The 14167-nt window shown below is 44.5% G+C and overlaps 1 protein-coding gene across 1 annotated transcript in view; it reads right to left on the minus strand.

Annotated features, from left to right (window-relative positions):
- Positions 1-4222: 4222 nt before the first annotated feature.
- Positions 4223-14167, minus strand: part of LOC146854821 (adenosine deaminase 2-like) — a 447289-nt gene continuing 437344 nt past the window's right edge. Inside the window, exons 9-10 of the mRNA XM_085652183.1 lie at positions 8306-8508; positions 4223-5070 (exon numbers count right to left, since the gene is read on the minus strand). Of these exons, the coding sequence (XP_085508309.1) occupies positions 4959-5070; positions 8306-8508 (315 nt within the window). The 3' untranslated portion in view covers positions 4223-4958. The remainder of the gene's footprint in view (positions 5071-8305; positions 8509-14167) is intronic.

Raw genomic sequence — 14167 nt, forward strand, 5'->3', positions numbered from 1 at the left:
CAGTCCCTTTGTCCCATGTTCCGGCTAAACCGCAGATAACACATTGAAGATCCTCTGCTTTTTGATCAGTTGTGGGAGGTGGACAAGGGGTAGCCATCGATTTTCTAAGTGGATGGGCATTGGGTTCTTGTTGTGATTCACTGGTTCTACTACTTTTTTTTATATATTTATTACAGGCTTTTTTCCCATTGTATACAACTCGAAGCACTTGTTGTTACAATGATAAAATATTTCATCTTCTCCACCAGTTTCAATCTATTGTGAACTTCGTCTTGCTGTATTTCTGCATCATTCAAACTACTTTGGCATATGACACATTTTTCTTTGTTGAAGGAGCCTTCAGATTTTGTAGTTAGTAACACTCTGTCAGGAGGTAAAGATCCGCTGCTACTACCTGCTTCGCTCATGTTTACGAATTTGAATCAATGGAAAACCTGAAACAAAAACAATATTAAAATTACCAATATGATGGCTAAAACACATTAAAGAGCAGCAATTTTGGAAAATGGAGGAAGAGTTGCTCTGAAGAGATATTTGTTGTCTCTATAAGACTACTTGACCTCCAAAACCTATGTTTTGAGACCAAAATATAGATCTCATGGCAGCGAGGATGCAGGCGGCAGCCCTTTCCCGTTGGGCACAGGGTTGGGGTCTAATAGATGTTTGGAGGGCACTACATGTTAATAAGCGGGAATACTCCTTTTATTCCTACCCCCATAAGCTACATACACGATTGGATCACTTTCTTTGTTCCCCTGAGCTTTCCACGGCGGTGCTACATTGCGAGTTCCGGGGGAAGACAATATCCGATCATAATCGTATTGAAATGCGGCTAACTTGGGGCCCTTCCTTGACTCCCATCCCTGTATGGCGGATGCAGCCGCTACAGCTCGAGGACCAGGTATATCGGGATGCACTATCTACAGCTGTGGACACCTTTTTTGCTGACAATGAGGGCTCGGCCTCTTGCAGAGCAATTGAATGGGAGGCCTTCAAGGTGACGATCCGTGGGGTTGCCATGGGAACGGTGGTGGGATCGCGGAGGGAGGTGATTAGAGAACTTACTGATATGGAGGGGAAGCTGCAGGTCCTGGAGGTTGAGGCCCTGAGTGGGGTAGCCGGTGCGGAGCAATTACAGTCTGCTAGGATTAAATACGCTGAGCTACTGGAGCGCTTACGACTGTTGGATTTTGCTGCTTATACCCAACGAACGCACACGTTGGCGGATAGGGCAGGTACCCTCTTGGCGAGGATGATCCAGCCGACGCTGAGCCCTACACCGGTTCTGGCAGTGTACACCGTTACTAATAATTTAGTTACGTCCCAGAGGGACATCAATCTGGTTTTTCAGGAACACTATGCCCGTTTATATGCGGCCCCTCGCGTGGGAGATCTAGCGCCCGTACATGCGTTCTTGGCAGAGGTTCAACTGCCTAAGATCTCGGATGCAATGGCCGAGGAGCTGGCTGCCCCGATCACGGCCGGGGAAATTAGGGTGGCAATAAAAGCTTTGGCCCGAGGCAAGACGCCGGGTTCGGATGGCCTCCCAGTGGAGTTTTACTCCACCTTTGCGGATAAGCTGGTTCCGAGATTGCTACAAATGTATACTACTTCTCTGAAGAAGGGCCTTCTCCCGCACACTACTAAAGAGGCGATCGTCACATCCTTATTGAAACCGGACAAGGTAGCGACGGACCTTCTGTCGTATAGACCCCTATCAATTCTAAATACTGATTACAAGATGCTCAGTAAGGTACTGGCGGCGCGACTACTGCCCTGTCTGCCTCTCCTGATCCACACAGATCAATGTGGATTAATTCCCCATCGCAGCACCTCATTAAACATCCGCCGGTTGCATGCCCTGATGTCGACCTCTTTCCCGCGGGCTGGCTGTTTGTCCTTAGATGTGCGCCAGGCGTTCGACACCCTCAGTTGGGAGTATATGCTGGCTGTGTTAGCCGTGTTAGGTCTGCCCCAGTCCTATTGCGAATGGATTAAACTACTGTATACCGAGCCTACGGCGCGTGCCAAGACGGGTAGGGCCATCTCTCCTATGTATTTGATATCCCGGGGCACCCGACAGGGGTGCCCCTTATCCCCTATGTTATTTGTCCTAGCCCTGGAGCCGTTAGCACAGCATCTGCGGCGGATAATGGCCCCGCTCGGTATTCCTCTCCGTGGTGAGACACATTCTATATCGCTATACGCCGATGATATGCTGTTATATTTCCGTGACCTGGGGGCCGATAAACACCCAATAGCTGCTGCTTTCGCCAGGTTCGGGGAGATATCGGGCCTGTTTCTTAACCCTACAAAGTCTGTGGCCTTTGCCTTTTACAATGCTCCAATGGCCCCTACCCTGCAATTCGGAGACCTGCAGTTTAAGGTTGAGCCGGTCACTTTCAAATATCTCGGGATTCAGGTTTATAGATCGGATGCGGATACAATAGAAGGTAACGTAGTTCGTACCATCTCCTTGTTGCGCTCCCAGATAGCCTTCTGGACTTCACTGCCATTGACGATAGCGGGTCGGGTGGCTGTATCAAAAATGGTGGTGCTGCCCCGCCTTCTCTACTATTTTGTGAATATACCTGTTGTCCTACCAGCTTGGATTTTTTAATTGCTTGATACCTTATTAATATCATTGGTATGGGGGGCAGGTAGGCGTCGATTGGAGCTGGCTAAGATGCAGCTACCTACCACGCTCGGCGGCTTGGGGGCACCAGATTTTAGGTCGTATTGTATTGCGGGCCAGCTGCAATGGCTGGCGTACTGGTTGGCGGGTAAAAACGTATTTGAAATCGGCTATACCCCAGAACAGGTGCGAAGTGGGACGCTCCAGTCACAATTATGCCCTGGGGCCCCTAAATTGCGCGATCCACCTTACTTGTGGAGAGTAGCTTTCCAGTATTGGAGGCGGGCAGGGAGGATGGCGGGGATACAGTCCCCATATGCCCCGAATGTCCCCCTCTGCGGGTTGCCGACTGGGAGGGGGGTGCTGACCCGGGGCCAGCTGCGGAGATGGTCTAATGAGGGAGTGGAATCGGTTGGGGATTTCTTTCTTGATGGCCAGTTGATGCAGCATGAGGAGTTCGTGCATACTCATTCGGTAACCGACGCCTTGTTCCTTACCCATGCGACCATAGTCCGTTACATTCGAACATATTGGTTTGCTAATCGCACGGAGCCCCCAACCTTTCAATTACTGAGGTCCTTACACATTATGGGGCACGGGCGATATTTAGTACGCTGGCTCTACCGCGGCCTGAGAGAGCATTTATTGGTCTCATTGAGGCAGGTTAGGCAGAGATGGGACCTGGTCCTGGGACGGAATCTGGACGATGGGGAGTGGGCTCGAATGCTGGACCATCCCCGTAGAGTCTCGCGGAACTGTCGTTCAAAGACAATCCAGTTGTTCATACTTCATGCAGCATACCTTGCCGCTGCAACAATACGTAAGATGTACCCCTCGGCGGCATGTCTGCGGTGCCACGCGCCAGACGCTGACTTTCTGCACATGATGTGGAATTGTTCCAGGCTGCGGGCGTTCTGGACTGAGGTGACGCGGGAGCTTGCGGCGGTAACGGGACGCACCCCATGGGACACCATTGAAGCCTGTCTTCTGGGGTTATTTCCCCTCCCCAAAAAGGCAAAGCTAATGCGCAGATTCGCAGGGCTGGTTCTGATCTTGGCGAAGCGCATGATAACGAAACACTGGAAGTCAGCTCAGGCACCGAGAATTGAAGCTTGGCGCGAGGAGGTGGGCAGGTGGGCAGGGGCGGAACGGGAGGCATTATACCAGGAGGAATACCGGGGCCTGAGGAAACGACCGATAGCACTGGACTGGGCTCAACTGATGGAACAATTTAAGGCAATAGAAGCCCTAGATCCCACAATGTCACAAACTGCTATGCAAGTAAGTGGGGTGGACGCGTGAACGGAGGGGGTCGCATGGCGCTGGCGGAGCAGGGTAGGTGTTGCAGCGGTGAGCCCCGCCTATTATCAGAGAGCTCGTCAACCTCCTGGGTGTGGGGTTCCCTCCTGGCTCCCTCCGTGAACTGGCCTTTCCTCCCCCCCCCTCCGGGGGGATTAGCCTCCCTGTCCCCTCTTCTGCCTTCTCTTTATGTGACCTTTGCCCCCCTCAGTCTCTTCCCCCCCCGCCCCTGCCTCTCCCCCTTCCCTCCCCCTCTCCCCCCCCTTCCCCTTCCTCCTCCCCCTCGGTACAGACCCCCCCGGTTGGGGGCAACAGAGCTGGGTGGACACCTGCTGCTACTACGTCGGAGGGGGTGCTTCACCCGTGAAACGGCACCAATGTTTTTAGTTAGTTTTGGGTTGGGGGGAGGGGGGTGGTTGTGGGGTAGGGCTATATTGAGTATTGTACTGTTATGCTCTCTGTAGGTGCAGGACAAACCACTCAGGGTGCGGGCTACTTGTCTCGTTTGCTTACACTCATTGACAATGTTGGAAATGCAGTGGCGCATTGCTGAGGTGGTGGATCTTTGTCACTTGGATATCAGATTGTAGACCTTTTGGTTTTTGTTTACCGTAAAATGCACAGATGACACATGGATACCGGATGTAAATGTGATTGCTTTTGTCTGATGCTCAATAAAGATATTTTCAAGATAGATCTCATGGTTCCTAAAATATTACATAATCACTGCAACACATTAGCCAGTTTTAAAAACTTCATCCAGAATAATTCGGCCCGGATTAGCAATCTCTATCCAAGCTAAATTACTTTTCTAATGATACAAAAACACAAATAAAAAATTAAAATCTCTGGGCAACAATTGTTTAACGGAGGTATAGCAAGGGGCCAGGACTATATATAATTATGCTCAGAATATGCTTCCTCATCATCTAGTCAATCCTGCCATATAGTTTAGTGTTCCATTGCCAGATAACTGCTTATTTTGGTCATAGTTTCAGGGCCGCTTCTTCTTGGGAGTTGCATTCTAGAGGTCAGTTCTTAAATAGGAATCACGGAACTCCTTCACAAACATCTTCCACTTTTTATGCCAGATTTCAGTTGCTTTGGCTTTCATCTCTGGGGGCATTGTGCTGTACCTGGAAATGAGGAGAAAAGCTGGTCAATTCCTATAGTCTTGCAACAGGATTTCTCAACAGCAACACTTATGGTGGAATAAAACACTGAAGTTAATATTTTATCCAGTCTGAATCATATTGTTTTTTAGATAAAGGTAAACAGAAAAGACAGATTATAATAAACAAAACATTTTATTGATGTTATAAGTAGTAAAAATTAGTTACAAAATCATCTGAAGTTGGGTTAATGGAGAAGTGGGTGGTGTACCCATTAGTAGAGGAAGTATTAGGTTTACCTAATTGGGAGAATTGGGGCTAGAGTAACAATTGGGTAGTCGCCACATTCAGACGAAGTAGTATCTAAGATGGGAAAAAGTCACAGTGTGGGGTAGGGAGCTGTGGTGTACATGTCAAACACTGGTTGCATGAACGTGTATTTACCATACAATGTAGTGTTAAGCAACAAACTAGCACACAAGTAGACCTTCAGGAGGAGTCAATGCTGTACAAAGAGCTGGCTTCTTTCTATCCCTTTCCCCCTGTTTCGCATGTTAAGGAAAAATGTGTGAACTGGAACATGTCAGCCTTGGGCATCAATCCTGACAACACAATAGCCACCAGCTAAATACCAAAATGGGGTCAATATGGTGCTGTGATGAGGCTTGGTGAGCAGTTGGAATGTGGAGTAGCGTTTAAGTGTTTTGAGTTTTAATTTGTATACTATCATATTGAAAATCATAGAGAGTGACAAGATATAAGTCTGTTGATAATTAGCATTACATGTTTAAAAAGTCAATAATAGGAGTCACATTTGAGCCTGAAGAAAATAAAGGATTTCAATTGGCCTACGAAATGGCTCACAAGAACAGTTATAACATCAAATATATTCTCTCATAGTTCCTACTCAAACAAACAGGAGAACAATAACTTAATCAAAAAGTAATGAAGATAGGACTGCATTTACTTGAGTGCATATTCCAGAGAAATTGAATAATGGAACATGTGGGTATTACATTTAATAGAATAGACATCTTGGGCTGGCATGGACTTTGTGAAAACAAGAGGAACATAAACCTCATAATATATCAGGTAATTTTTATTTACAAAAATGAGGTTAAAGTACTGCTCTAAAAACGTGATGATATATGTATAGCATGTAGCATTGTAGTATTTTAATATAAATGTATTGATGTGATTTTTTTCCTCCTTGATAAAGGAGTACCCATGCAACAAATATCAGTTTAAGTGTGTAGACAAGGTTTTAACATATCTTGAAGTTTGAAATCTTCACTTTATGATCAAAATACATGACAAGGAGAAATCGTTTAACTGCATATGTTATTTCATTTCTGAACTGTTTGTGAAAATGCGAATGTATCAATGCTCATCTAATGTTTGATAAAATAATGAGGCCTTGTATGTCAACAAGCAAAATGGGGTTAAGAAGGAGCAGATGGTGGATCAGGTGGGGAGACCTCAGAGTGAAGCACAAAATGGTCTCTCCTCAAGGAATTCTGAAAATGTTTCCGCCAGTGAGAGACCCCATTCAGCATGTGAAAGTAAGACAAATTGTTAGTGATGTTGTGTCCATCAAAATGGAACCCATAATGTGAGTTATCACATGTGACTGAGGGTCAAATAAAGGATCATCTTTGTGTGTGTACTTTTTCACTGATCATCTATGCTATGTTTCCACTTACTCTTTCATCAAATTTTTCTGGGGATTATCATTCTATATCATGTTCTCCATATAAGGATGTTGTGTCTTGAGAAAGACGGCGGCAACAACGTCAATATGCTGTAAACAGCCATGACTTCAAGGAATCTGAAACGTTAATCAGTTACCATGAGTCTATGTGACCAAAGAAATGCATGGTGACTTATCCCTAGATCTCCGGGAGTATGTCTGACATTGAGAGGAGTATTATGTTTCCGCAGAGTCTGGCAGACACGTAAGATACCAAGCCTCTGTTCAACCATCTATGAATGGAAACCACACCTTTTGTTTCAGCAGTATTTTGGTGACTCTTCAGAGACCCTTATGAGATTGTTCATCAACTTGCAGTCTCAATGCTTGGGGAATGATGAGGTTCTTCTGAGAAACAAAACATTCCTTTGAGCTGCAAGCTGACCCTTCATGTGCTGAAAAGCTTGCAATTCATGGAGACTGCAGTGTAGATGCACCTGTTTGACTCTTTCCAACTCTCACCATCATTAAGTATTGATTAGTTCAGCCAATGCTCGAACAGTGAGGTCTTCCTATGAGGCCTTGACAATATAGACTTTGTCCAAGGCGAAAGGATGATCGATCTTGCTGAACATTTTACTACTGTGCATATGATGGTGTTGTGCTGCAGTTGGCTAAAGTGTAAGGCGAAAAATAAATTTGCGGATTTTGATCCTTTCCAAGACTTAGATTGATGGTTAAACAATATTTTTTCAATCTTAGGCCACACTGTTTGATGTTAGGGGAGTATCTTAACTTGGTGATAAGTCACTACTGTGAAGGCCTTTCCACAGACAGATGGGGGTGCTCAGAGGCCACACATTTCTTCTGTGTTTGGACGCATTTAGTTTCTGTGCTTGGGCAGCTGGTGTATGCAGTGAACCACCTAGGTACATCAGGTTCAAGATCATGATCAGCCAGGTTGGCACCGAGGTCACCAGGACTGGTATTGACAATAAACTCTGTGTGCAAAATAAGCCATTTTCTCTGCTCGAGCAATGGAGGACCTAATTGTTTCAAATTTGGCCTGACATCACTGGGGCAATGTAACTGTCTGGTATTTTTGTGCGGTCTTGTGCTATTTGAATGAATCGAGGCACTGACACTATTATATTGTTATTGGCTCTAATTGCTTTTTACATTTATTTTTGTGTAATACTGCAAACTCCTGATTTGTAAGCCCCAGAAATCTTGATACCCTGGTAACTGGGTCTACACTTCCCCAGTGTATTTACAGACAACTCTAAAGTGTTCACATACTTATTGTTCTGTTTATTTTATACAATCACATTCATAAGCATTAACACTACTAAAAATAAAATGCCAACAGCCAATGATGATTGAATCTCAGGTGTTTCAAACAGCATTGGGAAAGCAATCTCTTCTTCTAAGCTACAATAAATAACACCTGCACCATAGAATGTTTGAGGGAGATTGTTTTTTAGTGGTGTCTGTCACGAAGGGAGTTATGAAGGCAATGCACCCAAGTGACAAAGAGTAAGTTAAATAGAGACAAATAATGAGACTTACTTCAGAGAGTTTAAAGCCAGTTGCTTTAAGGTTTTCAGGTCGCTCTTCATCCCTCCAATGCCCATGAAGACTTCATAAAAATCATACGACAAGCCTTTGGATCCGAAGAAGGGTGGATTATCATTGCTGATCACAACAGGGTGCCCTTGAGCCATGAGAGCTGCAGCTGGGTGGTTCCTCAGATCTGAGACTAACATCAGTACCTGTCAAAGGGAGAGGGAATGTCTGTTTTTACAAATTTTACAGATTTTTGCAGGATAAGTAGCATGAAGAAGTGTGTCAATTAAAGGTTTATGGCATTTATGTCCTTACGTGTGTTGAGATTAAGGCTTTTTTCTCAGTGCATTTTTGAGAAGAGAGTGTAGAGGTACCTTGGCCAGGCAGCCCATTGAAGGGAATCTAGTACAATGTAGGTGATAGAAAGAGTGTGAAGGAGTTGATGTCAAGATATCCTGGCATGAGGGTGTGGGCCTGGTGAGGTGTGTCCCCTACCTTTCCCTCAAACCAGTTCTCACCAAAGTCCACTCACCACATACCTTCAACCTTTGGACTCCCCCTTCCTCCAGTGAGGGTCGTAGCTTCATCACCTTAGACACATTCGGACTCTGAGAGAGAATGAGTGGTGTCCCAGTAATTGCCAGACCACCCATACGCAAGCCTAGTCTGAGCTCCCTCCTCTGATTCCAGCTTAGGGTGGGTTTTGGAAAACATAATCTTTACACTTTCGTGTTTAAATAAAAAAGTTTGTTAAGAGTAGAGCATAGGGTGTCAACCCGTGGCAAGCGCGGGTCAACTGCCTCACTCACCAGATTCCATAATTCTCTTCATCCTCACAGAACATTAGATGACCCTTCCTTAAACATCAGTAAAGATATAACTATACACATACAAAAATAAATGCATAAAATTATGAAACAACAGCAGTTACAAAAATGAAATGAAATAAAATCTGTTTTACACTTAACATGTTACGGTTCAAGCCTAAAAATCATTGGTCACCCATCACATGCAAAACATTCTCATCCAACTTCTTTGGCTTGTAATTCACACGACCACTAGTTATTTTTCCTCCCTACGGCATTGGTTTATAAGTGACACAACCACTAGTTCTTTTTTTTCCTACCGGCATTGGTTTATAACTGACACAACCACTTGTTCTTTTTCCTCCTGCCGACATTTGTATCAAATCTACTCTTTTCTGTCTCCGTCTTTTGCCATAACCAACACTGCATCTCATTACAACATGAGACCTTCCTAGCGTTCCACTACCTTCCAACACTCAACAAAACCATATTTCCTTTCATCTTCTTTATGCATTTTGCGTTAGACTATTTAGAACTGCCCTTTGTACGAGTCGTCTCCACAACATGTTCTTACCGAATAGCCTTTCTTAAACATCCTCGGCGTTCTTTTCAACTTACTATTATGTCTATATACATATTGATTCGGTATCTTTCCACCCTTTCACACAGATCCTGCTCATCGACAACTCCAAAATTCACTCTTTTCATCCCCACTGCAAGCCACTCTTCCTTTGAGCAAGAAAATAGTGTTTCCCCTGTAACATTATGCTGTGTAGTTCAATAATTCCACCACGTGTTTTTCACCTCTTGTCGCCAATTCAACCTTCCACCCATTGCCAACTGAATACACTCACCCAACACACGGTTAAAGAACTCAACAAATCCATTCCCGCACTGGTGATAAACTGGAGTTCTGAAACGCCTAATCCCCTCTTTTTAAAGAAATGATTCAAACTCAGTCACAAATTGTGGACTATTGCCTGAAATGATTTCTGCTGGACAACCCTCCCTCCTGAACATTTCTTCACAAAATTATATGACCTTGGATGACTTTGCCTCACTCATGAAGGCAACTTCAGGCCATTTTGAATAATAATCTACCATTACAACAGCAAATCCATTCTCATATTCCAAAGAATTGAACAGATCACTATTGTCAATGGCAATTCTTTCCCATGCTCTGTTTGGCAATGTTACAGGCACAATGGGAGTTTCCACGATCGTATGAGTTTTATTACTGCATGTGCAAGATATACTATTACGAACACACCTCTCAACTAACCTATCCATACCAGGTCACCCAAAAGCAACCTGAGTTTTCCTTTTCATGGCAGACATACTCCCATGTCTCACATGTACCAATCCCAACAGTCTATTTCTCAAACTTGTAGGCACCACTAGTCAGTCCCCTCTTCGGAGAATTCCATTTTCCACAAAGAGGTATCTTTCTTTCAGCATGCACCAAATTTCCAATCAGTAATTTTTCCATCACCAGTTGCAGAACTAGATCACTACCAGTTGCTTGTTTCCATCCATCCTCACTAATAGCTTCAGCACACACCTCCTGCACACTAGCCACCAACCATACATTGGCATCCTCAACAACATTGTCCTTTAATTCCACGCACGAAAACCAATGTGCATTGGCATTCTTCATACCTGGCACATACTTAATGTCAAAGGTGTATTCTTGCAACCTATACAACCATTTTGCCACTCGAGGAGTTGCTCTAGCCACACATCTTTTTGGAAACAGGTCTACCAATAGCCTATGGTCAGTGTGCAATGCAAAATGATCCCCCATACATATTTCCTAGAATGCTGGATACTCCACCAATACAACAATGCTTCCTCTTCAACAGTTGAATATGTGCCCTCTGCTCCTCTGACGTTCATGATGCAAAGGCCACTACTCTTTCTACTCCATTCTTGTTTTGCATGAGAACAGCACTTAACCCGTACGCACTGGCATCAACAACTACAAAGAATACTGGCATGTGGATCAATTGGTTTAATGCCACTGCCTTGATGATTGATTCTTTGATTTTCTTGAATGCATTCTCAACTCGCTTGACCATACAACCTTAACGAAGCATGCACCTTGTTCGAGAAGTGCTCCACAAACTACGAATAATATTCTTCCAGACTGAGAAAGTAGCGCAGTTGTCCCTTATCCTTTGGTGAAGGTGCCCTCTCAGTAGCTTCTAACAACGTTATTTTAAGTTTCAATCCTTCCCCTGATAGGGTATGTCTCAAATAATGCACCTCATTCACCTCAAAATTACACTTCTCAACACCGAGTGTCAACCCGGCTTGCTCCAACTTACCCAACGCGCATTCCAGCACAACACTATGTTGCATTACATCAGAAACCTAAACTAGAATATCCTCCTGGAAACACAGCACATTTTATTTTTTAACCTGCCAAAACACCTTGCTTAACCCTCTGGAATACGGTGGATGCTGAAGGCCAGACCGAAAGCATTTGCACAAATTGATACGCTCCATGTGGTATTATAAAGGAGGTCAGATGTTTAGAATCAGGATGCATACATATCTGTGATAGGCATTCGATAAATTCAAAGTTGAGAAATTCTTGGCATCGCTCACTTCCATCAACATTTCATTGATGTTTGGCAATAGATGGCGATCAACCCATATACACTAATTCAGGTCCCTGAGATCACTACGCATGTGTAGTTTACCATTACTTTTCTTGGCCAAAACTACTGGACTTAACCGCTTCAATAGGCTCGATAACCTTCCATTCACACAATCTGTCAAGCTCTTCCTTCAATTGATTCCGTAATGCTAATGGCACATTACGAACCTTGTGCACTTTTGGATTAACACCCTCTCTCAGTACAATGCGGTGTTCAATATTTTTCAAGCATCCCAATTTCCCTGTAAACAATTTTGGAAATTAGGACCTCCGTTTTTCATGCTGACTCTGTTCTATTAAAAACACTTGATCGGGATGATCAGAGTATAGGATCATTCCCAACATGTGCTGTTCATTCCAGCCCAGAAGACTTTATCCTCCTTACTACATACATTTTACCGACAGTGTATCTATTCTTGAACTCTACTTGAGCTGTGAAGTATCCCGTCACTGGTAACAGGCCCCCATGATACCCTTTAAATTCTACATCCACTGGTAATAATTCACAACCTGGCGCATAGTGGAGCCACAGAATATACCCTTAAAAAGAAGACAGGAATTTCCCCAAAATTGTATAATGATATGTGTTTTTTTCCAAACTAACCTACAACCTACAGCTCCTTTCCAACAGGTCTGAAATCAAGCCGCATGTGCACCATTGTTACAGTGGCCCGCTATCCCTTCAGCCGAAGCTCGCAAAAGGACTTCAATGAGGTCCAATTGCTCAAGAACACATACTGCAAGCTGCCTTTATGGACACTTTTTTACAGACTCTTCTTTTTTACTGCACCAAGCCAAGAAAGTCCTGGGCAAACAGACGACAGACATCCCCACTGAAGCCATCCCAAGTCCTACACCTGTTCCCAAAGTTATGTATTTATCTATTTTTGTATACTCTCTGGCTAGCATGGGTGATCTCGCGCCCCTCCAAAACCAGAAATCTGCCTATCTTCATGAAGCCTACCTCGACATTCTTGCAGCGCTTGCATAGGGGCATCTCCTACCTCGCTAGTATTCCTAATGCACTACACAGTGCAATCCTACACAACAGATGGTATCAGCATATGACCACCGTGGGCACCCAAACCACGAACAGGCCCAGTTATGTATGTTCGCTGATACCCCACGCCGTAGGCACAGACAGGCTTTACTTATCTCAAGAGATAGCCCCCGAAAAAGAAACATTACTCATTCACCTGTACCCATGTAGGATTAGAGCTAAGATAACATCCAATGGAGTAGAACCCCATATAGCAGTAGTAAACATCACCCAATGTGAGACCAAACCCAGAGCACTATACCTTTTTACCGAACCTAGTGATATTCGATCTGAACTAGACAGGATGCGCAGAAAGAGTACTATAAGGGAGGACACTGTTTGGCCTGAGACTTCATAGAAAAGATGTTCTTAGAAGTATAAAAACTACCCCACCAGTGCACAAATACGTCCGCTCTCACCTCCGTCCGTGGTCCCAGGATGGTACTTAACATGTTTGGGGCAGCTTTTCGTAATGAAAAATTGGACCCCTGATATGGAATTCCAGTGCAGGACCATTCACCTTGATGCGGCTAGGGGAAATGAGTACCATGGGAGTGGGTCTAAAACCAGCACAGATACCTCATGCCAGGAAATCTGGGATACCGAGATAAATAGGTACACTTGGTTGGAAGGGAAGGGGCAATCCCTAATTGTACTGAAACTTACACTGTATTCTTTGTGTTTTAGAGGCAAAGGAATAATGCCGCGTGGTACCAATGAACATTGTGAAGCAATACTGCACATACCAGACCTGCAATGGAGCTCCTCTACGTTGATGAACTACTTCTGGCAATGCAGTAAAATTTGCCTATGCACAGCTCGTCTCTGGATGGCAGGCCTCTGCACCTTCTTGAGCATAAACACCCAACCCTGGTCATCCCTGGTGAAGATCAGTCTGAGTTGCTCCAACACCCGCTATAAAAGAAATAACTCTGTTGCATCAGGCTCAAAGAAAAACTGCTAACTAATTGAGTTGGGCTTAGTACACTGGCATTCCGGAAGAATTCAGACTGTGTTCTGACACTCAGGTGAACAAAGGAGGGTCCACACCTTTCTTCACTGTGCAAACAAAGGCAAATGCCCGCTGGCTACAGATAACCAGGTGGGAGCCACTGAAGATGATTAAGCACACTGAGCTTGGCCTAAAAGCTACAAGAAAAGAACTAAGACCCATCCGCCTCACGGTAATGAAACATCCGTATGTGTTGGACTTGATGATCGCGATGGAGGCTGGGGTGTATGCCACGATTGGTGCTTCCGGTTGCATTTATATTCCTGGAAATGATCTCGAAAACTGAACTTTTGCTTTTGCCATCCAAGTGTCCATCGTCTACAAGCTGACATGAAGAAGGTGGGAG

This window comes from Triturus cristatus, chromosome 4_1 (genome assembly GCF_964204655.1).
Source record: "Triturus cristatus chromosome 4_1, aTriCri1.1, whole genome shotgun sequence".
Classification (NCBI taxonomy): Eukaryota; Metazoa; Chordata; class Amphibia; order Caudata; family Salamandridae; genus Triturus; species Triturus cristatus.